The 26,836-nt window shown below is 40.8% G+C and overlaps 1 protein-coding gene across 1 annotated transcript; it reads left to right on the forward strand.

Moving 5' to 3' along the window:
* On the forward strand, positions 1–26,802 carry Frmd7 (FERM domain containing 7). Its single transcript, XM_070039308.1, has 12 exons — positions 1–45; positions 1,542–1,646; positions 2,698–2,740; positions 4,707–4,785; positions 7,530–7,627; positions 15,173–15,287; positions 15,477–15,624; positions 19,942–20,037; positions 21,664–21,827; positions 23,611–23,679; positions 23,795–23,870; positions 25,692–26,802. The coding sequence occupies exons 1-12, from the start codon at positions 1–3 to the stop codon at positions 26,778–26,780; spliced, it is 2,127 nt and encodes a 708-aa protein (XP_069895409.1). The 3' UTR covers positions 26,781–26,802.
* The last annotated feature ends 34 nt before the right edge of the window (positions 26,803–26,836 follow it).

Below are 26,836 nucleotides of genomic sequence, written 5' to 3' on the forward strand. Positions count from 1 at the left end.
ATGGTTAACCCAAATGGATCTCGATTTGGTCGAGCCCTGGGCAGTGTAAGCAAGTGGAGGGAAGTCCGGAGGGGGGTGGGGTGGGGAGAAGGGGCGTATTTTTGGTCCATGAGGGAAGTGGGGAGGTGGGCCGCCTTCCTGGAAGCTATTAAATCCCAGATGTGAGCTCTGTGCAGTGTGGTGCTGCCTTGGTGGGGGCGGGGGGGGGGGGGGGAGGCGGATGGACTCTTGTGACCTCTCAAGGTTGCCGTTAATTCTAAGGGTCGGTGATTTCCAGCTCCCTTTCCTTGCACCAGGCTTCCTTTGCAGCACTCTGAGGACCTCGTGACTCTTTAACTAGGGGTTTTTCAGCAGTATGTCTTTATGCCTATCAGCCAGGGCCCAATTTTCCCATCACCACCTCCCCCCCCTCCCCCGCCCCGCCGCCCCGCAACAGCTCTTGGGGTTAGGCAATAGTGGTGGCTGAAGATCTGCCCCAGCCACACGGAGCTCAAACAGAGTTTGCACAGTGTTCGACAAAGCTCTTGTTGTCAGAGAATCCTACGGAAGGCATTTGCTTTGTGCTCACAGTGTGTGTGGGGGGGGGGGGAGGGAGGGAGGGTGTTTTAGGAACAAGAAAAAAAATGTGTGGCTTATGTAAACAGAGTATCTTCACATGTAGATTTAGTGGGCCAAGCTACAAAATGGAATCTGTGCAAGGAACTCATAGGATTCATTTGGTTCATTTTCCTGGGAGATTGACAGACATTTGAGAGTCCATCCGGTTCTCAAACCTGAAAAGTAACAAGAAAAAAAAAAGCAAGGCCTGTCCTAGCTAGGGGAGAATTCACTGTGAGGAAGGGAGATAGTGCAGTGTAACAAGTGACATGTTTGAGGTAAGCCAGGACATTCAAGAGCGCCAGGTCTGCCCCCCCCCATAACATCAAGGAAAGCTCTCCTGGGAAGATGACATCTGAGAAGAGCTGGAGAAAGACAAGCCAAAGGAAGGTGGGAAAGGCACACTGCGGCAACGAAATGACAGGACTAGAGGCACAGAGGCATGAAGTGACTTGATTTGAGGTGCACAGGGAACTGGGAGCTGGCTGTGATTATTACCGGGGGAAGCGTCAGGCTGGAGAGAAAGAAAGGGAGAGAGAGTGAGAGAGAGAGCCCCACTGAAGGATTTGAAGCAGGGCAGTAAAGGGTCAGATTTATATCTCAATCAAACCATTTGTCAATTTGGAGAAAATCAAATTGCCTGGGATATGAATGCAGGCAGGATTTCCATTAAAATGGTAAATTTGCACATCTAGCCATAGTTTAATGCACAGTTCTTGTTTTTCTGAGGTCTGTCATTTGTCTGAAGATGTTTTAGAAATATTGCTAAGGCCATGGGTAGAGAGACACATCTGTATTTGTAAAGGTCTCCACAGCATTTAGGAGACTAAAGGTTCTCTAAACTGTACTTAAAAGATGTGGACTTGGAGTCTCCTTGTGTCTTTAGTCCACAGTGTAGTGACAATAACAGGTTGTGTATACTCTGATCTCTTTGTTTTGTTTAGCAAAAGTCCTCTGGGAAAGCACTGTTTAACCTGAGTTGCAGCCACCTCAATCTTGCTGAAAAGGAATATTTTGGATTAGAATTCTGCAGTCATTCTGGAAATAATGTAAGTTCGATTTTATTCCAAGGTTTTGGTGTCTTTTATGTTTGTGCCAGTAGTAGGGCTTGAATCCAGGGCCTTAAGCTCTCACTTGGCTTTTTCACTCAGAGCTACCAGTCTACCATTTGAGCCACACCTCCACTTCTAGCTTTTTTGCTGGGTAATTGGAGATAAGAGTCTCTTAGAATTTTGTCTGCCCAAGCTGGTTTTTGTACCCCAACCTACAGATCTGAGCCTCCAGAGTAGCAAGGATTACAGGTGTGAACCACCCAGCACCTTGCTAGGTTTTGGTGCCCTGAATTGCTTTTAAATATAGTTTGTATCCAGGTATGTACAGCTTTACTCCCTGATGGAAGATTTTGAAAAAATTTACCTTGTGACAAAATCACGAAGTTTTACCTTTTCCCTCAGTGTTTATTTCCGTTTCCTCATTGTGCCAAACCAAACTCTTCTGCCTTGTGCTTCTATTTTGTCAGTCTGAACAGTTCATCACATGTTCTGTAGTTTGATTGTCTAGAGGCAGATCCTCAGTCCCCAGAATTAAGACTATGAACCTCACAGGAGCATATGCAGGAGACATTTCCTGCCATGTCTTAGGCTTTTGTTTTCATAGTGTTCTTCTGCTATGACCTGCCTTGGCATATGTGTAATCTGGCACCTTTCCATAAAAGTTCATTAGGTCTATTAAGCTGGCATTTGGGGACTGCAGGATTCAAATGTGGAGCCAAATGCCTTCATTAGTCTTTGTAGGCACTAATGAGCCTCGTCTGTGACACCTCTGTCATCACACTGAGGCAGAGGAGCAATAATTCAAATGTCAACAACAAAGAGTTTATAGATCAACAATGTCCACTGTTATTGGCAGAAAATATGAGGGGGACGATTGAGTGTGAGGAAGGTGCATCATCTTTATGATGGCCCTGTTTGTCTGTCATTAGAAGTCTAAATAGTCCTGGCATTTGCTCATTTCATGTTGACCTTTATCGGGTACCAAAAAGAGAAAGCAAGCTGCAGACAGTGCCAGGTTCTACCAATTTTTTCATTAATGTGATTGCAGGTTTGGTTGGAACTTCTGAAGCCTATAACAAAACAAGTAAAAAGTAAGTACTGAAAAAAAAGCCTTTAAGGAATATAGGCCTCATTTCCTACTTGAAAAAGATTTCAACTCCTCTTAATATTAAGGGCGGAAGGGAGTTGGATAATATGATTTCAATTCTTCACACATCCAGGAGATTTAGCAATTGAGAAAATTGTCTTAATTTTGCCTGAGATGAAGCAGTTCACACCGCTGAATCTTCGAGTAGATCTGAAGAAGGAGGATAATTATGGCAGAGGATTGGCCCTAGCAAGACAGCTCACTGACACTGCACATCCCCTAACATCCATAATGACAATGTGCAGTGCCCTTCACCTCTTGCCTGAACATCCCTTAGTTTTATCCCATCACACACATTGCTCCTTTGTGTCAGTCCACGTTGCAAATACCTACTATGGATGAAAGATTGCCCCAATGCTTCACAATGTAGTGGGGATGTTTTTCAATTTGCAGTGTGCATGACCATCACTGGTACTTCTGGATAAATGGAGATTCCTGGGCCACATTTTTAGGTTGAATGTGTCACAGGTTCCACAGTTGTTTCTGACCCAAGTGGGTTTTGGTGAACACTTTTGTTTGATTGAGACAGACTTTCACCATGTATCCTGAGCTGGTTTGAGATAACATTCTCAGTGTCTCTTGCTGGTTCTTTTGTCCTTCTGCTCTTTACACGTGGATATTTCCCACAGTTCTTTGTTCCCACTGTGTAATGATGATCTATCATATTATTGTATCATCTTCTGAACTACATTACTATCAGAGGGAGCTATTGAAAATATATGCTTGACCTCCTCTCCTTCATGCTTGAAATGTCTCCATGACTCCCTACTACCCTGGAAGTTTAATCTTTTGTTTTCATGGGGTCCAGTTACCTGTCCAGCTTTCCCCTTGCCACTAACCAATTGTATTCTTCCACTTCTACATTGGCAAAATGAATCTTAAGGGTAGGCCTCACAGACAATTATAGCATACCCTAGCAAACTGGAATTTCAGATAAACAGAGAATATTTTTTATGGAAGTACCTCTCAGGCAATTATTAACTGAAACTCAGATTGAACTGAGAATCCTGCGTTTTTACTACTCAGGTGTTGACTCCTCTAGGAAGACTGCCTTGGATGTTTCCAAACTCCTTTGTGAATCTTGTGCTCTCCACAGTGCTTTTTTCTTGCGGGGGGGGGGGGGGTTAGTGAGGACTGGGTGACTTTCTTTCTTACCAGACTGGTCTGGGAATTCTTAATCATTTGTGGGTTTTTTTGTACTCTCCAATGTCTGCCTCGCATCATATTTGGGCATGATAGACACCCAGCAACTATTTATTTGGTGAATGTTGCTATATGTGGTGATTTGGGATATTAACAATGTCTTCTTGTTCATTTTTGCCATGTTGAGCAGAGAACCCAGTGCTTTATGCATGCCTGGGCAAGTATTCTGTCATTCGATTTCATCTACAGCCCCAAATTTCTGCTTTTCAAATGCAAGTAGGTATGAGAATCAGCAGGTGTGATTTTTCAGAAGTATGCTTTCAGATAGAAAGGGATGTCCTGTTGTGTGTCTAGTTCCATTTATGAGCTCCATAGGCCAGGTGATAGTGATCTGCTCCACTGAAGTTGGCCTTCTCTCAGGCAGGAAGGCAGCATCCCAAGTAGCAAGTGGTTTACCTTCCTAGGTGAGACACTTCTTAACAGAGGACACAGGAGGCCCCAAAGGGAAACATCTTTACTCAGAGGGAGGAAAGGCGAGGAGAGGCATAGGAGAACTTTCCCAAGTGCTATGTTCATCCTCAGACAATCCTGAACTATCAACATTGGACATATGAAAAATGGAAATCTATGCGAAGCTGTAGAAAGGAGTAATGGAGAGGGGAGGGAAGTGGAGGGGTGTGTTTGTGTGTGTTTGTGTGTGATTGTAAAGACTTGTAACTGTTGTGATGGACATTTAAATAAAACTTATGGGGATATTGTGTTTTAAGATCCTAAGGAAGTTGTTTTCAAGTTTATGGTGAAATTTTTCCCAGTGGACCCTGGACATCTTCGAGAAGAGCTTACAAGGTAGAGTGTTACATGTGTATCTGCTGCATGACCTAATGTGAGAATCCTCTTCTCTGTGTAACAAGGAATAGACTGGCTCTCTGTTGAGAGAAGCCTTAAGTCATTCTAGAAGTAAGACCTGACTGGGTCCCAAGATGTTAAATTTTCCAAAAGATTAGGCCTTTAGGGAGAAGGAGGGATGGTGTTCTAGAAGTAGAAGCAAATCTGGGTGGCTCCTTGGTGGTTATGTCATGGACTGTTGCCATTATAGGCATGTTCTTCATGAGGCTATTTCAATCAGCATAGGTAAGATGGCGAGAGATTTCCTTGGCCATTGGAAATGGTGTGTGTGTGTGTGTGTGTGTGTGTGTGTGTGTGTGTGTGTGTGTGTGTGTGTGTGTGTGTGTGTGTGTGTGTGTCCTATAGGTAGATTGTATTTTGCATTGTGGCTATGTTCTTATGAAAAATGCTCTTTACCACTACAACACAAGCCTACATCTACAGGGATGTATTGTGAATATCACTCCCCCCCCCCCCCGGCCCCCCGACCTTATTCACATTTAGATTCTTTCACATAGACCGGATCTAGTAAATAATCTAGCCCAGCCCTTTCAGTTTACAAATGAGGAAATATCTCTTGGGAGGTAAAGTGACTTGGTCAAGATCACAGGATGTTGGCAATTATTCTTCCTGACATCTCCCCTCCTACATGGTTCAGGGCCAGTTCAACCTCACCTCCTTTGGCATGGAGGGGTGTGGAGCTTTGCTGAGAGGTCTTTGCAGAACTTACTTTTCAGAGCCTCTCCCCTACTTTCTCTTGGTTCTCTCCACATTTGTGAGTTGTAGGCCACTATCTCAGATCACTTGATAACTCTGCATCTATATTAGCCTGCAGTATTAACTTATTTCAATTGAGTTTTAAATTGGGACCAATTTTGGTGAAGATAAAACTCAAAAATATGAAAAATATCACTGTGAATGATAAATGATTCATTAGCTGTTCAGAGCAAGAATTTGGTATTTGTAGCAGCGAGCTAGCTGCCTTCTTAACAGCGAGGAATGTGTCAAATGATAAGAAGTTTCCTTTTATTTTCCTAAAAGCAAATAAAATGCACGTTCTATTTGCAACTGCACTGATGATTCACATTTACATCTATAATTAAAAACAATCAATGGCAAAGGTTAGGGCTCTCCTAAATTTTCCCTTAATGGTCATTCGAGAATCTTTACCTGTAGTTGACGTCATGAAGATGCTTTGTTTAAGGCTAATACATGGACATCTGAGAATGGTTTGCAAACACAAATTTTAATTGAAACATTTCTGATCCATTAAGAATGTTTACAATTTGAAGAGTTATAGTGATGAATGTTTCTGTAACCTGAAAAGCCACCTGATAAAATTTTTTTCAATGTAGATTTTCATCCATCATCTGCAATTAATTTTGATCCACCATCTTGCCTTCAAGGCATTAGTGACTCAAACATCCCATATAGAACTTTATTTAGAAAACCACATTTAACAAGGGAGATGTGCAATAGTTGATTACCGTGTGTGTTTGTGTGTGTGTGTGTGTGTGTGTGTGTGTGTGTGTGTGTGTGTGTGTGTGTGTGTGCTCAGATTCTGGGGCTTGAACTCAAGGCCTGGACACTGTCCTTGAACTGTTTTGCTAAAGACTAGTGCTCTACCAGTTGAGTCATGGCTCCACTTCCAGCTTTTTTTTGGTATCAGTCCTGGGCTTGAACTCTAGGCCTACTCTACCACTTGAACCACACAGCACCATTTCTAGTTTTCTGGTGGTTAACTGGAGATAAGAATCTCACAGAGTTTTCTGCCTGGGCTGGCTTTGCACTGCAATCCTCAGATCTCAGCCTCGTGAGTAGCTAGGATTACAGGCATAAACCAAAGGTTCCTGGCTGATAGTTAATGTTTTTATGTATAAAATAACATATTTTATACAGAACCATTCTTTGCATAGTGAAAGAAAGCACTCAGCAGTAGAATCTTTGTTTTATAAATTTTCCCCCAAAAGTTGATTCTCTTTTCTTATGGCCTTACACATATGGTACAAATGCTCTCGATCTGGCAGAGCCTTTGTGCCAACCTGCATTTTATGGGTTCCTGGTAAGGCTTCCATGGGAAAAAAATGGTGGTGTGGCTGCATTTAGAAGCTGTTAGTTCCATACCTACTGGGTATAAAGTGCTGGGCTGGACCTTGATCACAGAGACACGAGGCCTTGATTTCTGAAATATACTCTTGGATTGATGGTAGCCTGGATTCAGTTTGGCAGGGCCTGAGTTGTAGTCACAGTTTCAGTATCTTTGGGTAATAGGACCTGTCCCCCAAACACTTAACCCCTGGCAGAATAAGTGTAAAATGAAAATGACTTCTGCTCCACCAGCCTCCGTGGTTGTTTTGTGATGCATACTCAACTGTACTTTGTGAACAGTAAGGCGCTGACCGCTTGAGCACTCATACTTTGTGGAACTCCCATTCTCTTTAGCTAGAGATATGGCTTGCTCCATGGCAAAAACCACCAGAGAATGATTAGCCAAGTCCCTCAAGTTAGTTGCTTTATACCCAAACCAGTCCTAGCCACCAACTCAGCTGATCCAATGCCTGTGTCTTACTCAACATCCCCAAAGGACATCTGACTAACCAGGGCACTGTTCCTTTTTTTCTTGTTTTTTTTTTTTTTTAAATCATCTTGTATCTTTCTTATTTCTATTTCTCAGGAGATTCTTTTTCCCTCTAATTTCTTTGAAGGTATCTTTTTACTCTTCAAATAAAGAAGGATTTGGCTTTGGAAAAGCTTCCATGCAGTGACAACTGCACAGCATTGATGGTGTCTCACATCTTACAATGTAAGTAAATTCTATGTAGGGGCTTATTAGCCAGATAGAGAATGAAGCTGAGCATCTTCTATGTGCCTGGCTCTACGCTGTGGTTAAGATGAGAAGGCTAGGCAGAGGTATAGCTGAATGACATGAGGTAGTAGGACAATCTTGCTTCATTTCAGCCATTTGGGGTATAAATCAAATCCTACCTCTACTATTTCCTAATTGCACGACAAGTCTACTTACTTCTCTGAATGTCCTTGTCTTTAAAATAGTGACAAAAAGGGGTGACACTGTCCAAAAAGAAATGTACCCATCATGGGACTTATGTAACTGTAACCCCTCTGTCCATCACCCTTAGACTAAACAATAAAAGGTTTTAGAAAATAAAATATTGACACAGCTTCTCATGGGGTGGTTTTGAAGATGAAAAGCAAATGCTGATTTCTTCTACCTCAGTCCACCTGCATACTACTGCTGTTAGGCTTGCTGGCCAGGAGCTGGTCTGGACAAATCTGGGCATGGAAATGGCTAGACAGGCCTCAATTCCCCCGGTTTGCCCCAGGATATATATCTGCTACGTGCTCTCTGCAACATAGTGTCTCGCTCAGTATGATTTCTTGGTTGCTCTCTATCATAGTGGTAGAGAACAAAGCAAACAATGTAGCAGGTAGAAAGAGGCTAAAAGGGAAAAAGGCCTCAGGCCTCTGTTAGAGTTCCTCATATTCCAACAGCCAAGTAGTTAGACTAGAAAAAAAAATAAGGAAGGATGGCAGAAATAGGCCTGGGGAACAGAGCGGCCTGCCTAGGAAGAAAGCACACGTGGAGAAGACCAGGCTGCTCCAGAAGTCCTGAGGGTAGGGTCTGGGTAGCTAGAGATAATATCTCTTCTAAGGCCAGCTGGACTTGCTCGGTCTTTTAGAGAGACCTCCCCAAGAATACAGTGTTCCTTGCTAATCCAGCAAGATCACAGCTTCGATTTTTTTTTTTGTTAGTCTCATAAATTCATTTTTGACCTCTGTCCCCTACCTTCCTACCAGTCCATAAATGGTAAATTTCTGATTTCATAGGGAGCTTCAGAATGAATTGCTTGGATAGGGTCAGTGTCTGAATCAGTGTTGGTCAAGCGACTCCCAGGTGGGACAAATGTCCAAAAGGCAGTAGGCAGTAAGAGCGGTAGAAATCAGAGAGCACTGGTGAAGAAGCTGCCTTTTGTACTGAGCCTTAAAGGGACATACACAGATTGAGTGGGTAATGATAGGTAAAGAAAACAGCATGAAGGAAATTGTGGGCATATAGACTGCCAAATGATGCATTGTTCAAACATAGTGATTGTTTAGGGAACAGTGGAAAATGAAGCATTATTTTGAATGCCAGAGTCACTAAACATATGTCCAGTATTATATTTGTGGGGTGTGGGGGTGAAGGAGATAGAGAAAACATCCTCCTCTACTAGCTCCTGTTAAAGTAATCATCAAGGGAGTAGGACTCCTAGGTGGCCTCTTTTGGGGGAAATCCCAATTTCATTATTAACAGTTCTGCCATATGGGGTTGGGCATTCCCTAGTGGCCATTCCAGGCATAGCAGACTTTAATAGCTCTTTCCATAGCAAAACAGCTGAAGTTTCCAAGAGTGAGCTTTTCACAATTAATCCCATTCAAACTTATACTTTATGATTGTGTGCAGAAAACAGAATGTTTATCTGTTCATTTACTCTTTCCTCCAGTATTTCTTGAATGCCTGTTGTATTCTAGACATTCAGAAAGCTCCACCTTGTGACCTTCTCATTTTACACATCCCACTGTCAAAAGCAGAACGAGGCCTATTCAAGCCAGATAGGTACTCCCTCCTAAACCCAATTAGTACATTTCAAGTGAAGTCTCCTCCTTTGTAATATATTGTTATTCATTCGCCCCAAATTTATTGAATAGCTACCGTGTGTTGGATACTATTAAAAGCACTGGGTGTGAACTAAGTAAAAAATCCTTCCTTTAGGCTATGTGCTGGTGGCTCACATCTGTAATCCTAGATACTTAGGAGGCTGAGATCTGAGAATCATACTTCAAAGCCAGCCGAGTCAGGAAAACCCAAGTCTACAAGACTCTTATTTCCAAATAACCATCCCCCCAAAAACCAGAAGTGGAGTTGCTGTTTAAATGGTAGAGCACTAGCCTTGAGCATAAAAGTTCAGGAACAGATCCCAGTCCCTGAGTTCAAGCCCCAGGACCAGCACAAAAAATACCCTTTCTTTAGAAGGGGTAACATTGTACAAGAAGCATTGTATTTATAACCTGACTTACAGAATTATAACCCTTTCATACAAGTACTTAATATTAACAATAAAAATAAATGCAAATTCTTACTTTTGCAAACTTTAAAAGATGAATTATGTCATGAATGTTAAAAGGTGCTAAGACCAATTAGAGAAAAAGAAAACATGGAAAGGAGATGGGAATTTGGGGAGGAGGAACTGAATATTTAATTAAAAATATTTGTACTGTCTTTAAGTTGTTGTACAAATGAGTTGTCATTCAACAAAGCAGTTTATGAATACAGTGTGATCAACATCACCCTTTTCAACATACTCACCCATCCCTCCTCTACCCACCCCTTCCCTCACTTTTCTTAGTTTTGTAGGATATTTATTGAATTTTTGTCATTTAACAAAGCAGTTTGTGTAAACAGTGCATCTGTGTCACCCCTTCAATATTTTCATTTCCCTTTGATTCTCCCCTTCCCTTATTTTTCTTAATTTTGTGGTACATACAATAAATTCTTGACTGTCTTCTTCCCCCTTACTGAATATGTAAATAAGACAGTGAGGGTGAGCTTATGTATGAGCAAAGACTTGAAGGAGGCAACAGAGTAAGTCTTTCAGAAAACCCAGTGGAAGAAAGTTCCAGACAGCACCCAGAGCAAAATGCCTGAGGTGGGAACCTGCCCTCATGTTCCAGAAACAACAAAAAGGCTTTGATAAATGGCTTGGGCTGAGTGAGAAAGGGAGTGGAATCATGGTGGACTTAATATTAAGCCAGGTGCTGGTGACTCACACTTGTAAGCCTAGCTATTCAGGAGGCTGAGATCTGAAGATCGCAATTCAAAGCTAGCCCACCCAAAAAAATCTCCATAAAACTCTGATCTCCAATGAACCACTCAAAAACCAGAAGTGGAGCTGTGGCTCAAAGTAGTAGTGCAATAGCCTTTAGTGAAAGAGCTCAGGGACAGTGCCCAGGCCCTGAGTTCAAGCCCTAAGACTGACCAAAGAGAAAAAAAAATATATTAAGACCTTGAACATGACTCTAATGATATGGGAAGCCATTGAAGCAGAAGGGAAATGGAAGAAGTAGGAAGCCCAGATAAAGAAGAGTTTGCAGGACAGAGAAATTTGTCATACTCTGTCACTGTTGATACGTATTCATAGTTATAGAGCTAGATTGTTATAGCATTACACTCAGAAAAATTAACACAGCCTTAAGTATTCTTAGGTTTTCCTTAGGGTCAACATAGAATCTTGCACTCAATAATCTGAAAGATTGGGGTATGCATGTGTATATGCTTGTGTAAATTTAAAAATGGCTCAATTGACATAGAATTTATATACTATGAAATTCATCCATTTAAACTACACAGCATAATGTTTTCTACCAAATTTACCAACTCATGTAATCATTACCACGATCCAGGTTTTAGAACATTTCTATAACATCAAAACAGATCTCTGAGGCACATTTATTTATTTTATATATATATAATTTTTTTGTGCCAGTCCTGGGATTTCAACTCAGGGCCAGAGCACTGTTCCTGAGTTTCTTGGGCTCAAGGCTAGCTCCCTACCACTTGAGCCACAGTGCCACGTCTGGCTTTTTCTGAGGAATTTATTGGAGATAAGAGTCTCATGGACTTTCCTGCCCGGGCTGACTTCAAACAACAATCCTCAGATCTCGACCTCCTGAGTAGCTAGGATTATAGGTATGAGTCACCAGGGCGCAATTTCAGAGGCAGATTTAGAATCACATTTGGTATTGCCTACCTTTTTATTATGGCTATTCTGATACAGATAGAGAAACATCTTACTGCAATTGTAGTTAGTACTTCCCTAGTAGGTAAATCATGATGAATACCTTTTCATGTGTTTATTTCTATATTTTCTGGAAAAAAATATACACTTAAAACTTTTGTCCATTTTAAAATGAGTTATCTTAGGATTGTGTTTTCACACAAAGCCTGATTTATAAGATAGGTGATTTGCAAATTTCTCTCACAAACTATGCTTTTCATTTTAGAATCATGTCTTTTCACTTCTAGATTGTCTTTTGAAGTACATTTTTTGTTATTTTCATGTAATCCTACTTTATTTTTAGTGGATCTTGTTTTTGGTACTGTATCTAGGAACTCTTTGCCTAACTTAAGATTATAAAATATTACCCTAGTTTTTATTTACATCTTACAGGTTTATCTCTTAGTTTCTGAGCCATAATCCATTTTGAGTTCATTCTTGTCTGTATGGCATGTTGCAGCAGTGGTCCAACTTTATTTTTTTCCCCAGTCCTGGGGCTTGAACTCAGGGCCTGGGCTCTGTCCCTGAGCTTGTTTTGCTCAAGGCTAGCACTCTACTACCTTAGCCACAGCACCCCTTCTGGCTTTTTCTGTTTATGTGGTACTGAGGAATAAAACCCAGGGCTTCATGCATGCTAGGCAAGCACTCTACCACTAAGCCACCTTCCCACGCCCCAACTTCATATTTTTGCATGTCGATGTTCATTTATACTCAAGCCATTTGTTGAAAAGACTGTGATTTCCTCATTGAATTGTCTTGTCACTTTTGTCCAAAACCAATTTAAGGGCTCAAGCCAAGACTTTCAGTTATGCACTGTTTAGTACTTAGCTTTGATGTAAGTTTTGAAATAGGGAAGTGTATATACACCAACTTTATTTTGCCTTTTCCCAGTTATTTTGTTTGTTCTGCATACTGTGTATTTTCATGTAAAATTTAAGAGTACAAGTCAATTTTTCAAAAATTTCTGCTAGAATTTTGATCAGAACTGTATATAGATCACTTTTGGAAAATATTGCCATCTTAATCATACTGAATCTTCAAGTCCATGAACCTGAAATCGCTTTCCACCTACATAGATATTTGAAACATTTCTCTCTGCCACATTTGATAATTTTCAGTAAATAAGTCTTATATTTATTTTATTGAATTTTTGTGGCATTTATTTCTTTGTAATGTTACTATAAATGGAGCTAGCTTATTGCTAGTATACTCAAATATGTTTACTTTTTATATATTAATCTTTTACCTTGCTACCTTCCTGAATCCCGTGAATGAATTTATTCATTCTTGATAGTTTTCTTGCGTGGGGGGAGGAGGGGGTTTCTTAAGATTTTTCACATGTGGGATCATGTTGACTCCAAGTAAAGACATTTTTATCTCTTCCTTTTTAGTGCAAATTCTTTACATATCTTCTTGTTGCTTGATTATACTTAGAATGTTGAGTGAAGTGGAAAGAGCAGATATCTTTGTTTACTTTCTGGTTTTAAGGGAAAGCATTTAGTCTCTGACTATGTGGTATGATTATGATGTTAGCTACAGGTTTTTCATAGATAACCTTCAACAGGTTGGAGAAGTTTCCTCCAATTTCTTGTTTGGTGAATGTTGTTCCCATTGTCTGCATATTTTACTCAATCGGAAAACACCACAGGATTCCATGGAGAATTTATATACTCCCATAGAACATATACTGCTAACAGGTGTGGTTATCTCTGTTCTCATTTTATCTTAGATTAAAAGTCACTATTGAGAACAAAGTATTCTAAACTTTGCCTTCAGAGGGAAGTCAATGACCAGGAAGTAACTATAAATCTGATAGAGAAGTATAACAATCACAAAGAAGACAAAGGAATTCAAAAGTCAAAACAGTCTGAAATCATTTAAACTAAGAGACAGATAACCCTAAATGCCACTGTAACCTGTATAGGCACAATGCTGCAATAGATATTTATAACAATAAGCTGGAAGCATCTAGAAAAGAGTAAATTATGATCTTGGATACACTGCTAGCTGTTTGGAAAGGGCAACATTATTTTCAGAATGATTCATATGCTGGGGATTTCTGATAGCTGGGGATTTACTAGACTCTCAATGTACAGAGTGAAGACTTAGCTGTGCCTGGCTTGCGAGGTACTTAGCATTTTTATCAGCCCCCTGTTTTTGATAATGGATAATCAGTGTGTGGGGGGATTAGGGAGATAGTTCACAAGGGTTGTCACAAGAAAGTACCATGGACTGTGTGGCTTAAATGACAGAAGTTTTGTTTTTTTTTACTTTCTTTTTTTTGTAACTTTTTATTGTAAAGATACTATACAGAGGGTTACAGTTACATGAGCAAGGTAATGAGTACACTGCCTACTGAGCATTGTTACCCCCTCCATTGTTTTCCCCTTACCATCCCTTCCCTCTCTACCTTCCCCGAGGTTCTTTTTTTTTAATTGTGATTAAGTGATTACATAATTTCCCAAATTTCACAGTATTGTGGAATAATGATGCTCATTTAAAGTCACAAGTTCATTCTAACTTTCCTGGAGCAAATTGAAATGACAGAAGTTTTATTTTTCTTTCTCCATTGTGGAGGCTGGAAATCCAAGAGATCAAAGTGTTGGCAGGTGAGGTTTGTGCTTAGGCCTCTCTCCTTGGTTTGTACATGGCTATCTTCTTGTTATATCACCAGAGTCCTTTTTCTGTGTGTTTATTACATTTGTAGCATCTCTCTGTATGTCCAAATTCTCTCTGTCTTATGTGGACACTAGTCAGAGTGGATTAATATTCTTTTTTTTTCTAGTTCTGGGGCTTGAACTCAGGGCTTGGGCACTGTCCCTGAGCTTTCCTGCTCAAGGCTAGTGTTCTACTACTTTGAGCCACAGCACCACTTCCTGTTTTCTGATGGTTAATTGAAGAGTCTCACAGACTTTCCTACCTGGGTTGGCTTTGAACTGCACACCTCAGATCTTAGCCTTCTGAGTAGCTAGGTATGAGACACCAGGGTCTGGCTAATATTCTTAATTGCAATTTAATACCTTTTAAAGGTTCTCTGTCCAAATACAGTTGCTTTTGGTGGTACTGCAGGTTAGAATTTCAATATATACACATTGGGAAGACAAAATTCAATTTATAACATGTGCTGGTTGGAAGAAGGAGAGATTCTTTTTTTAAAAAAAAAAGGTGGGAGAAGAAAAAACTTCTAACAAAATATTTAATTCTAATCTTGGTCCTTTAGTATGTGGTTAATGAGTCTCATAGTTACCGTACTGAAATGTTATAGCAACTCGTTGCTTCTGATTTGAAAACCAGCCAGTTGTTTCATTCCCATAGTAATATGAATATATGGAAAGCTTGTGATGGGAGCCATGGGGCTATCGTGACTGTAGAGAAAGGTCTGCTTGGCCTCTGTATGGTATTCTCACAATAAAAAAGAAAGGTCGGCTTGGGGGAGAAAGCAGAAGGTTTGCCAAGTGCTCCATTGCTAAACATTTTAGTGTAAATGTGAACAATGTCACTTTTCTGTCATGCAGCAGAACTGGGAGACTTTCATGAAGAAACAGTTAGGAAGCATCTGGCACAAACTCGGTACTTACCAAACCAAGACTGTTTAGAGAGCAAGATCATTCACTTTCATCAGCAACACTCGTAAGTACTTTCACTGGTATCTGTTTCTCCAGTGCAGGACAGTAAAACAGGGGGCAGACTCTTAAAAGTAAGCCCCTAAGCCTTGAGAACCCCGAGGCTCAGGAAAATGCTGACTCCTCATGGTGCTCCCAGGCAGGAAGCATCATTCTTACTGCATTTATTAGGCTCATAATTCCTCTCCCTTTGCAGTGGCAGGAGCCCAGCCGAATCAGACATCCTGCTACTGGACGTAGCGAGAAAGCTGGATATGTATGGCATCCGACCTCAGCCTGCCAGTGATGGTGAAGGCATGCAGATTCACCTGGCTGTTGCTCACATGGGAGTACTGGTGTTACGGGTAACAACTCTTTCCTTTCCGGTCCTTTACCTGACTGCAGGGTGGTTATCTGCATTCAAATTGGAGTGTCAGTTTCCAATGCTAGAAGAGGGAGTAAGGCTTGGAAATGTTTTGGGTAAGCTCTGTCTCCACTGAGTATATTTTTCTTTTATATGCAACCCATAGTTGACCAATGTTGATTCGATTCGATGCCAGGATGGTAGGGAGATGAAGTCAAGAGGCTATTTTGGAATTCAAGACCAGTGGGCTTGAACATCTGAGAAACGGAGGCTGTGACACTGTCCAGATCCTCCAGAGGCACCCTGAGGTGCTCCCAAATATGGTGAATTGTTTTTCATTGGTAGATTGTGTGTGTATGTGTGTGTGTGTGTGTGTGTGTGTGTGTGTGTGTGTGTGTGTGTGTGTGTGTGTGTGTACACTTATACTTGGAGTTGAACTCGGGGCTTGGTCTTTATTTTTTGCTAAGGCTAGTGCTATCTTACTCAAACCACAGCTCCACTTTTGGCTTTTTGGTGGTGAACTGGGGATAAGAATCGCATGGACTTTTCTATTTCGGCTGGTTTTGAACAAGGATTCTCAGATCTCAGTCTCTGGAGTAGCTAGGATTAAACGCATGATCCACTGGTGCCCAGTCCACTATTGTTTTAATTGGAAGACACCTCTGATGCCAGCTGGTAGGGACTTAGTGCCCTGCCCTACTAGCAATAGTTGATAGTTTATTCAGATTTGGCCACCTGTTAGCTCTCTGGTCTTCCACTATCATTAATTCTCACTCCAAGGAGCATTACCAGAAGTTTTTCAGCACATTTTCAATCTACTAAAACAAACAAACAAACAAACAAAAACCTCTTTCTAGAACCAGGTGCTCGTAGCTCATACCACAAGGGTACTTGCCTAACCTTCAAAATGATAGAAAAGAATTACAGGTAGATATCTATGTAAGTTCAAAATATATCATTTGTGAGAAAGCAGGAATTGACCTCAGGTGCATTGACCACAAGACCAAGTTAAAACACTGAAGTCACAAAGCAGGATGGGCAAGGTCTCAGCTAAGGGAATCTTGGCATTTCCATTTGGTTGATTGTAAACTATTCACCACAAAAGTTACACTGATGGGCAACATACCCAGGAGTTCAGTCCTAGGAAGGAGTACTTAACCATTCACTTTAACTTCTGACCTTCCTATTTCATCCTATATAGGACAGGATGGGGAAGGAAGAGAGCAAGGCCATCATGTTGTATCCTTTCCTGGTTAGTTAATAATAGTATAGATGTTGGGCTGGGAAGGTGGCTCAGTGGTAGAGCGCTTGCCTTGCATGCATGAGGCCCTAGGTTCAATTCCTCAGCACCACATAAGCAGAAAAAGCCGGAGGTGGCACTTTGGCTCAAGTGGTAAAGTGGTAGGCTTGAGCTGAAGAACTGAGGGACAGCGCCCAGGTCCAAAGTTCAGGCCCCACAACCGACAAAAAAAAAAAAAAAAAAAAAGTATAGATGTTAATTAGCTCTGTTTTCTCTAGCACAAATTCAACCACAAAGATATTCTTTTATTAAATGCCTTTTCTGTGTGTGTGTGTGTGTGTGTGTGTGTGTGTGTGTGTGTGTGTGTGTGTGTGTGTGTGTTCTTTCATTGTATATTGCTTTATAAAAACAGATCTCTGGAGATATAATTTGCATATCATGAAATTCACCTGTTTTAGATTACACAATGATTCAATAATTCTTACTGTATTTGCACAGTTGGGCAGCCATCTATTAAGTCATCCCTTCCCCCCCCCCACCATGTATTAATTATGCATCTGTACTATGCCTGGTATTAGAGCTATAGAGGTAAATAAGAGTAATTCTGAGTTCCTGGAACTTACATTCTAATAGAGAGAAGACAAACAATAGGTAATTACATATAAAGTATGAAAGTATGGTGTGCTAAGGTAATACAGATGAAAGGGGCTTAACATTTAAGCTATGACATGTGGCAGTTACCCAGGCCAACAAAATAGGTTGGGAGATGAGGAAAGATGTTCCAAAGAAAGAGTAAACATACAAAGGCACTGAAAAGAATAAAGCATGACACAGTCAAGAAGCTAAAGTTATATTATACACATGCATTTGTCCCTGGATGAAGAATAAGGGATAAGGGATGAGGGGGTACCCTCAGCTTCCTAATTTATAATCAAAATGACAGGAACTTCTGATCTACACATGAAAAGAATTCCAAGGGGTGTCTCAAAAAGGAGAACCTTATAAGGTAGAAGTTTTAGCAAGGATTTATTTTAGTACGATGGGATAAGTAGGGAGAGATAGAAAAATGGAGAAATATTTTCAGTTCCTCATACAAGGAATGGCAGTAAAGACTGAAAATGGTGGCTATTCTCTGAGGCCTTTATACTTTCTGAGCTGAGTTCATCTAGATTAGTAACCCTTAATCATTAGACAGTGGTTCCAAATGGTCCAAATGGATGCTATTTATTATTCTTCAACATGGAGATGTGATACAGGCTGGTCCAAAATGCAGAGCTACTAGGTGAGTTTCAGGAGTTCCCTTTGCCAGACATGCATTCCAGTTTTTTGTCTTTACCTTAATTTATCAAGTTTGAAGTTTCCTCCTCCTCGTCCTCATCTTGGTCCTCGTCCTCGTCCTTCTCCTTCTCCTCCTCCTCTTCCTTATCAGTTTTAGGGCTGGAACTCAGGGCTTGAGTGCTGTCCCTGAGCTCTTTTGCTCAAGGCAAGTACTCTACCACTTTGACGTAGAGCTCCACTTCCGGTTAATTGGAGTGGTTAATTGAGTCTCACAGGGACTTTTCTGCCTAGGCTACCTTCAAACCATGATCCTCAGATCTCAGCCTCCCGAGTAGCTAGGACTACAGGTGCAAGCAACTGGCACCCAGCAGCTTCTTATGTTCTCAAAGGAGAAGGAAGATACACTCAGCACCTTTATCTCTTCCTATTCTTACAATTTAGCATCTAAAATACGGTGGTGAGAGGGGAACTTGCTACTCTGGTTCCTCAGTTTAATTCTGGTTCTAACTTTTGGGTCTGGCCTGTTTTCTATTTATTATTTTTAATTTCCCCATTTTCTCTTCTACCTATCCTGCCTCATGTGGTAATATCCCAAGGAAGCTCCTTTGTACTAATAAATGTACTAATAAAAAATAGAAACACATTAAACATGAAAGAGACAAAAGAGTTACTTATAACTTACTGTGAAGATCCATAGAAATAGTGCTCAATACCAGACTTACACATAGCAGTAGCTAATCTATCTGTATAACAGATACACATGAGAAACTAGTAAGTGTGGTTATTTGTAGGGAATGGGTAGATGGGGACAAAGGTAGAGATAATGGCAGTGGGACCAGACATCTCAATAATATGTGTCTTTGTGTATAGTTTTACCTTTTTGGATTATGTGAGTAGATTACCTGATGAACAAGAAAGCAAAACAAACCAAAACGAATGAAGAAACATGCGCAGCTATTTGGAAGACCAGGAAAGCTACGAAATATGAGTAGACTAAAGAAATTAGAATCTCCTATGGAAGGTGTATCAGAGTGGACAAGAGGGCTTTATTGGGATTGGAGATGTGGCTCAGTTGGTAAAATGCCAGCCAATGAGTGAAAGCATCAGGTACCTAGTTTGACTCCCAGTCTCAGACATAGAAAAGAAAGAAGGAGAGAGAGAGAGACAGAGAGAGAGACAGAGAGACAGAGAGAGAGAGAGAGAGAGAGAGAGAGAGAGAGAGAGAGAGAGAGAGAGAGAGAGAGAGAGAGAGAGAGAGAGAGAGAGAGAGAGAGAGAGAGAGAGAGATGTTTTACTGTGTGGAAAGCATTCAGGGTAAGGAGAATGGCGAGACCACAGGAGAGAAAGCCAAAAAGGTGTTTTGGAGCACTAATGTGAGAGAGAGATGACTGTTTTTAACATAGAAGAAAAATCTTACCCAGATTTCATGATGCAGGAAGTGAGGAGTTATTGAAGGTATATGAGAAAAATGTGTCAATAGTGCAAACAACCTTTTCAATTAGCAGTTAAACTTGGAAAAACAGAGAGGAAACTAAAGAAACTAAAATATCAATCTTTCCTATTGTAATCTTAGGATCCTGGCTTATGCTTTCCCCTGGCATTTCCTCTCTTGCTTACATTCTAGAACAGCTTGTGTCCTATCTGGAATGCTTAGCTATAGCTTCTTAGTTCAATAAGATCAGTCATTGCAAGAGATAGGTCATAATGGTCCTGTTTATGCAGTACATTTTCTATCATATTTGTACTAGGTTACAAAGTCACTCATGTTCACACATTCTGAAATTATCTGTTTCATTATAGGGAAATACAAAGATTAATACTTTCAACTGGGCTAAAATCCGTAAGTTGAGTTTTAAGCGAAAACATTTCCTCATCAAACTTCATGCCAATATTTTGGTAAGTAAGGTTCTAATAAATTATTTTTGCTTCCTGTTCACTTAGAATTCCTTGATTGTTTCTGCAAGTGGTTATGAGTAGTGACAGTTGACTGGCCCTGGGGAGGTGAGATGCCTCTTCTCTTGCCTCTACATACATCAGCTAGAGCTTTAGTCGCATTTTAGCTTAATATAAACCACTAAGGAATATGATTTTCAGTTCTGAATAAATAAAGTAATAGAAACATGGGGCAGCTGGACTGAAAGGCAAGTCTCCATGGAAACTACTGTGGAGGGATTTCATGAGTCAGATGGGAGTGACTAGATCTCCGTCTATGGAAATAACCATTTGTTGTTCTCTTCTCCATTTTACAAAACATCATCACCTAATTCCCTTAAAAATTATTTAACTCCTAATCTTATGTGCCAGCCAAGCAGGAGGTGCAGTTCATACACATTTAAGCAAAAGAGGGAAATATAATATAACCAGGTGCTAGTGGCTCATTTCTGTAATCCTAGCTACTCTGGAGGCTGAGATCTGAACATCACAGTTCAAAGCCAGCCCAGGCAAGAAAAGTCCATCAGACTCTCATTTCCAATGAACCACCAGAAAACCAGTAGTGGAAGTGTGGCTCAAAGTGGTAGAGTGCCAGCTTTGAGTGGAAAAAAAGGTGAGCAAGGGCACACGTCCTTGCATTCAAGTCTCAGTATGGGTAAAAGTAAAACAGAAATGATTGGGCATTTGTGTTGTCTATGGTGAGATAAAGGTGCCAGGAAAGATGCTATTTGAGGATTATGAGAGAAAAGAAACATGCACATCAACTAAAATTTTGTCCTGCAGAAGGTTCAGTATGGGCTTCATTCTCTGGAACCTGGTGTTTTATGAAAGTATGTATTTGCAGTTGAGGGAATCAGATGCAGTGGAAAACTAATGGAGAAAGTGCCAGGGACTACTGGTAGGAACCTGGAAAAGAATGTGGGGGAGAACAGTACAACAGGTAGGTGGGGCAGTTGCAAATGAGATTATGAGAATGGCATGTGGTCTTGGGTTGGTAGAATGAGACAAACTTGAATGGTAGGTCTAGAAAGCCACACTCCCCTAGGACAGATTCAAATATGCTTTAAAAAAAAAAGGAAAACAGCACATACATTACGGAATGAAAGCACAAAAGAGGAAGTGTTTCTAGCTGGTACATTAAAAAGGCACATGTAATCATGTGGTACATGTAATCATCCTATAAAAACCCTGACATCTACAAGGAAATCTGCTGCCTCTTTCCTGATGATCATTTATAACTTCTTAACTTCTTGTTATCACAAAAGTGTACCTTTTGAGGGTTCATTTTCACCTAATTTACAACTTCATAGAAACATCCCTGGCAGAGAAGAGACAAGGTAAAAGAAAGCATTTAAGGTAAGGGGAGTATACAAGAACTTTACACAAGGTTCTATTTGTGAGCAGTAGTCCCTGTCTGCTTTTCAGAAGGTTGCCAATCATTTGGTTTCAGTAACTGTGAAGTCTATGGGGAGCAAAGTGGAAAACCAGAAGCTGCCTCAGCCACTGGCCCAAGAGTTGAAAGGCTTTAAGATTTGAAGGTCTTTGATATTCTTGGAGGATGTTTTGCTTGATGGAAATTGGTTTACACAGGTGTTGTGCAAGGATACGTTGGAGTTCACCATGGCCAGCCGAGATGCCTGTAAGGCTTTCTGGAAGTCTTGTGTGGAGTATCATGCTTTCTTCAGACTTTCGGAAGAGCCAAAATCAAAGCCCAAAACTCTCCTCTGCAGCAAGGGCTCTAGTTTCCGTTATAGGTAATGAATTATATACTACACACACTACTTCTTTTCAGTAACATGGACAGCAATAAGAGGAGTGTGAATTCCAGAAGCAATAGAGAATTCATCTGAGACATTTGAAAGATTATACCATAAATTGCTCATTTGAGGTATGCCATAGTTAGTACTTCCTACTAGGAGGCAGGTGGAAGGGCATTCTACCTAACAGATTACAACAGAATTGCAACAAGCAGCTTGAAAAAAAAAGATGTGTGTGTCAGGCTGGGAATGTGGCCTAGTGGTAGAGTGCTTGCCTAGGAAGCATGAAGCCCTGAGTTGGAGTCCTCAGTATCATATAAACAGAAAAAGTTGGAAAGAGTGGGTCTAGGGCTCAAGTGGTAGAGTGCTAGCCTTTAGCAAAAAGAAGCTCAGGGACAGTGCCCAAGCCCTGAGTTCAAGTCCCAGGACTGGCCAAAAAGAGAGAGAGAGACAGAGAGAGAGACAGAGAGAGAGAGAGAGAGAGAGAGAGAGAGAGAGAGAGAGAGAGAGAGAGAGAGAGAGAGAGAGAGAGAGAGAGATGTTCAATAGACCTACTGTTTCCTTAAATGCAGGGTTGTTTTTTTGTTTTTTTGTTTTTTTGTTTTTGTCTGTCATGGGGCTTGAACTCTGGGCCTGGGCACTGTCCCTCAGCTCTTCAGCTCAAGGCTAGCACTCTACCACTTGTGTCACAGCGCCACTTCCTATATGCAGTTTTAACATAGGCCATGGAAAGGAAAGCTCAGCAGCATCCTTTTGGTGGTGGGTAGAGTGGAGAAAGCACTGGAAGGGGATAGGGGATTAATAATGAATGAGCAATAGTACATTGGCAGTTCCTCACCACAGGTCACACCTCAGAGGCAAGGGAGGAAGGACTGGGAGGGGGATTAAGATCTTGTTTTTACTTGAACACATGAGCCTAGGAGTTCATTGGGAGAAGCTTTCAGAAGTCTTAGCTAAGACCAAAACACCCTAAGCTAATACTTCCACATAAGGGATTTTTCAAAGCAAGGAAGCCTGCCCCAATAAGAATTGAGATGTTAAAACACACACACACACACACACACACACACACACACAGACACACACACACACACACACACACACACACACACACACACACACACACACACACACACACACACCACCTTATTTTGGATGGAATCTTTTCAACGTGTATGCTGCAAATCTCTGCCTTCTTAAACAGATGATACGGAGCATATTTTGCCCTTTTCTTAATGACCTGAGTTATTATAAACAGCACTTATTACCCTCTGCAGGCAGCTGTAGTGCAGCATTGGCCTGAGGGAGGAGGAGGCATGTCAGGCCTCGCACTACAGTGATAAATGGCCCAGACTTTGGGGGTTTTATTATTCTTGTGATTTCTTTGTTGGCTCTTGTATTTCTCCCAGCAGTCAGCTGGATTTCTTTGCTAGTGTATGCCTGACTGGAGCAATCCTCTTCCACAGTTTAGTTAGCTGCTTTTCTTCCACTATGGATTGGAAAGCCAGATAAATATCTTAATAAGAAATAGTGTGTCACTTAAGAGTCAGTTGGGTTTTTTTAAATGAAAAAATTCTTATTTGGGGTTGTTTAGTTGAAATTGTGATATTATTGGTTCATGAATAGGAGGTGTTATTATTCATGGGATAGCCAGAGATTTGCTGTTATGTCACAATCCAGATGCTTTTGGTTTCAATAATAAATGAATGAGGCTTTCAAGTTTTAGTAGCCTATTAGCTTGTGATAGTATTCATGTTTTTTCTTTTCATTGTTATAACAGTGGAAGAACCCAAAGGCAACTTCTAGAATATGGGAAAAAAGGAAGGTTGAAGAGCTTGCCATTTGAAAGGTAACATGTTTTGCTTCTCTGTTATACTGGTTTTAAGTTGAATTTTAAGATGAATGTGTTTCCTCATATTCCCTGGATGGCCATTTCAATGACTTCTCTGTTTGGGTGACTTTAGGAAACATTACCCATCTCAGTACCATGAACGACAGTGCAGGTCATCGCCAGATATTCTCTCTGATGTGTCAAAACAAGTAAGGTTTCTGACAATTCTTTGGATAAATGTAATCTGTCCTAATTGCAAATGGTTCAAGAATTGATTCTGTGACAATCTCCCAGTGTGCATAAAGGTTACTCTGTTGGAGTAGACTAGCCTCCCAGGGAGGTCTGCTGGCTCAATGTTTCTTGCCAATAAGCCATTTCGTAAACTACCACTGGTGTGTAGCTTCGAGACTGCAAGGAACTGGAATACCTTCCAGTTGCAACCTGTATTGTTATCCTCTTGCAGAAAGCAGATACAAAGATGTTTCTATAGCTTTATATATTTTTTTAAATTAAATGTTTGGAGCAATAGAGGAGGCTAATCTGATCATTGTGCAATATGTGCATTAGGAAATACCACAGTGAACCCCTTTTATAATTAATACTCATTAATGGAAAGAGAGAAAATAACCTGTAGAAGGGCATTAGATTTTGTGTAGAGGTTTTAATATTTTAGGGTTTTTTTTTGTTGTTGAATGTATAACTTAATTTCAAGAGAAAGTATTGTTTGCCTAGAACCCAGAAATGTCTTCATTTGAATTCTGTAGTATAAACTTTGTTAATCATGTTTCCTTTGTTGACCTACTAGGGCTTGAACTCATGGCCTGGGTGCTGTCCCTTAGCTTTTTGCCTCAAAGCTATTGCTCTACTACTTGAAGCACAGCTCCACTTCCAGCGTTTTGGTGGTAAATTGGCTTTGAACTACAATCCACAGATTTCAACCTCCTTAGTAGCCAGGATTATAGGCGTGAGCCACTGGCTAATTTTTCTATGGAGAAAAATTATGATATGATAAACTCACATGACTTCATTCAAGTCGTAATTTTTATCTGAAAGGTCTCAGGTATGATGAATGGTACATCTAAGTATATGACACTCTCATGCTCTCCTCACCTCCTACTACAGAAAATAGGAAAGAGCCTGGAATAGGAAGAGGAGAATGTTTACCTGATGTCACACAGCAAAGGAAAGTCAGACCATGCAAGATTCATGGTTCACTGATATAGCTACTAAACTTTTTTAGACACAAGGAAACCTGAAGTATCTATAAAACTTGGAGGCTGGAAATGAGATGCTATAGACAAAAACTATTGTACATTCTTTTTTTTTCTCTTTCCTTGTCCATTGTTTTTATTTTATTTTATTTTATTTGAGAACATACTGTACAGAGGGGCTACAATTACATGGGCAGGATAATGCATACATTTCTTACCAAGCATTGCAGCCTCCTCCTTTGTTTACCCTTCACCTCCCTTCCCAGCCTCCCCCCTCCCCCCAGGATATGGTACAAATTATTATTCTTTCTTCAATAGCTGTCCATCATGGATTAGAACATAGATTGAAATGATTTGTGAAATCTTTTAAAGATTTTTAAAAGCTAGGTGCCAGTGGCTCAGGCCTGTAATCCTAACTACCCAGGAGACAGATCTGAGGTTCGAGGTTCAAAGCCAGCATGGGCAGGAAAGTTTGTGAGACTCTTATTTCTGATTAATCAGCAAAAAGCCTGAAGTGTAATTGTGGCTCAAGTGGTAGGGTGCCTTGAGCGAAAAAGCTAAGGGACAGTGCCTAGGCCACGAATTCAATTCCTACTAGGACCAGAACACACCAAAAAATGGTTTTTAATTTGTATATTAGTTGTCCAATACAGGGGAGGGTTTTGTTGTGGGATTTTCATGTAGTCTACAAAGTACTCGCCTAATTACTCTCCCTTATCCATTCTTAAAATCTTCCTTTCGAAATTTGTCTCTAACTTAAGACCATGTCCCCACACTAATGTTTTTCCCCCCCTTTTTCATCTTGTCCTTTCTTTCAAGGTGGACGATTTGAGACTGGCTTATGGCAGCGGGTACTACCGAAATGTGAATGGTGTGCATGCATCTGAGCCCCTGTTAGATAGCAGGAGGAGGAACTCTGCAGTGGAGGTGACCTTTGCAGCTGAGCTGGAACGTTCCAAACCAGAGGCAGACCCCACATCATTACACCAATCCCAAAGCAGTTCCTCTTTCTCCTTTATTTATTCAGACTCTGTCTTTAGCACTGACCCTGAACCTGATCCCAGAGACTTCTTTGAGGAGAGGACTCCTCTAAGCTCCTTCCAAACAAGTTCTAAGTTTGCTGACAATCACATAAGCATATCCTCAGGCCTCACAAGCAAAGTGAGTCCAGCAAGGCAGCTAATGTACACAGATGTGCCCTATGTTCCTTATACTACGCAGCAGGTTGATATTATGCCTCCCCAAGTCTTTTTTTATGTGGACAAACCACCCCAGGTGCCCAGGAGGTCTCCAATCATGGCAGATGAAAGGGTAAGACCAGATAGCTATAGAGAACCCACTGCAATAAAGCCAGCCAAAAGAAGCCCAAGGAATATCAGAATGAAGAACATTCAGCAAGATCTTCAAGAACTCCAAGAAGCTATGGCCAGGACTAGTGGTAGGGGCAATATCAATGTAGATCTAGAAGAGGAAGACCCCAATTTAGAAGATGCGTTTGCATATAACATTCAAGAGCAAACCCCTAAACGGTCCCAGAGTCAATCAGACATGAAAATGATTCGTTTTCCTTTTGGATCAGAATTTAGACCGTTAGGGCCATGTCCTGCTCTGAGTCGTAAAGCAGACCTGTTCCCAGGTATGTTTGCAGAACAGGAGTTCCCAGCAGTTGTGGTGGATCAGACTACAGCAGAGAGGTATATAGCTAGCGAGTCCAGTGATTCAGAATCAGAGATTCTTAAGCCAGACTACTACTCGTTGTATGGTAAAGGAATAAAGTCACCTATGGCCAGGATTCGCTTATCTTCTGGTAGTCTACAACTAGATGAGGAAGATGAAGGCGTTTCTTTCACCACTTCAGCTACTGAAGACAGGACTTTGCTAAAACCATGCAATTATTTCTTAGCTTAAAAAATATCAACTCGATGACCATTTCTAGGCCCGACAGGTAAGAAATAAACTTTTTA

This window comes from Dipodomys merriami, unplaced genomic scaffold (genome assembly GCF_024711535.1).
Source record: "Dipodomys merriami isolate MVZ:Mamm:240054 unplaced genomic scaffold, mDipMer1.0.p SCAF_3, whole genome shotgun sequence".
Lineage (NCBI taxonomy): Eukaryota > Metazoa > Chordata > Mammalia > Rodentia > Heteromyidae > Dipodomys > Dipodomys merriami.

Bases quoted from the DNA above. Each gene is read 5' to 3' on its own strand.
- Frmd7 (XM_070039308.1), top strand. From the start codon at position 1: ATGGTTAACCCAAATGGATCTCGATTTGGTCGAGCCCTGGGCAGT. The intron at 4,786-7,529 runs GTAGAGTGTTAC...ATTTCTTTGAAG, and splicing joins CTTCGAGAAGAGCTTACAAG to GTATCTTTTTACTCTTCAAA. The intron at 23,871-25,691 runs GTAAGGTTTCTG...CTTTCTTTCAAG, and splicing joins TCTCTGATGTGTCAAAACAA to GTGGACGATTTGAGACTGGC.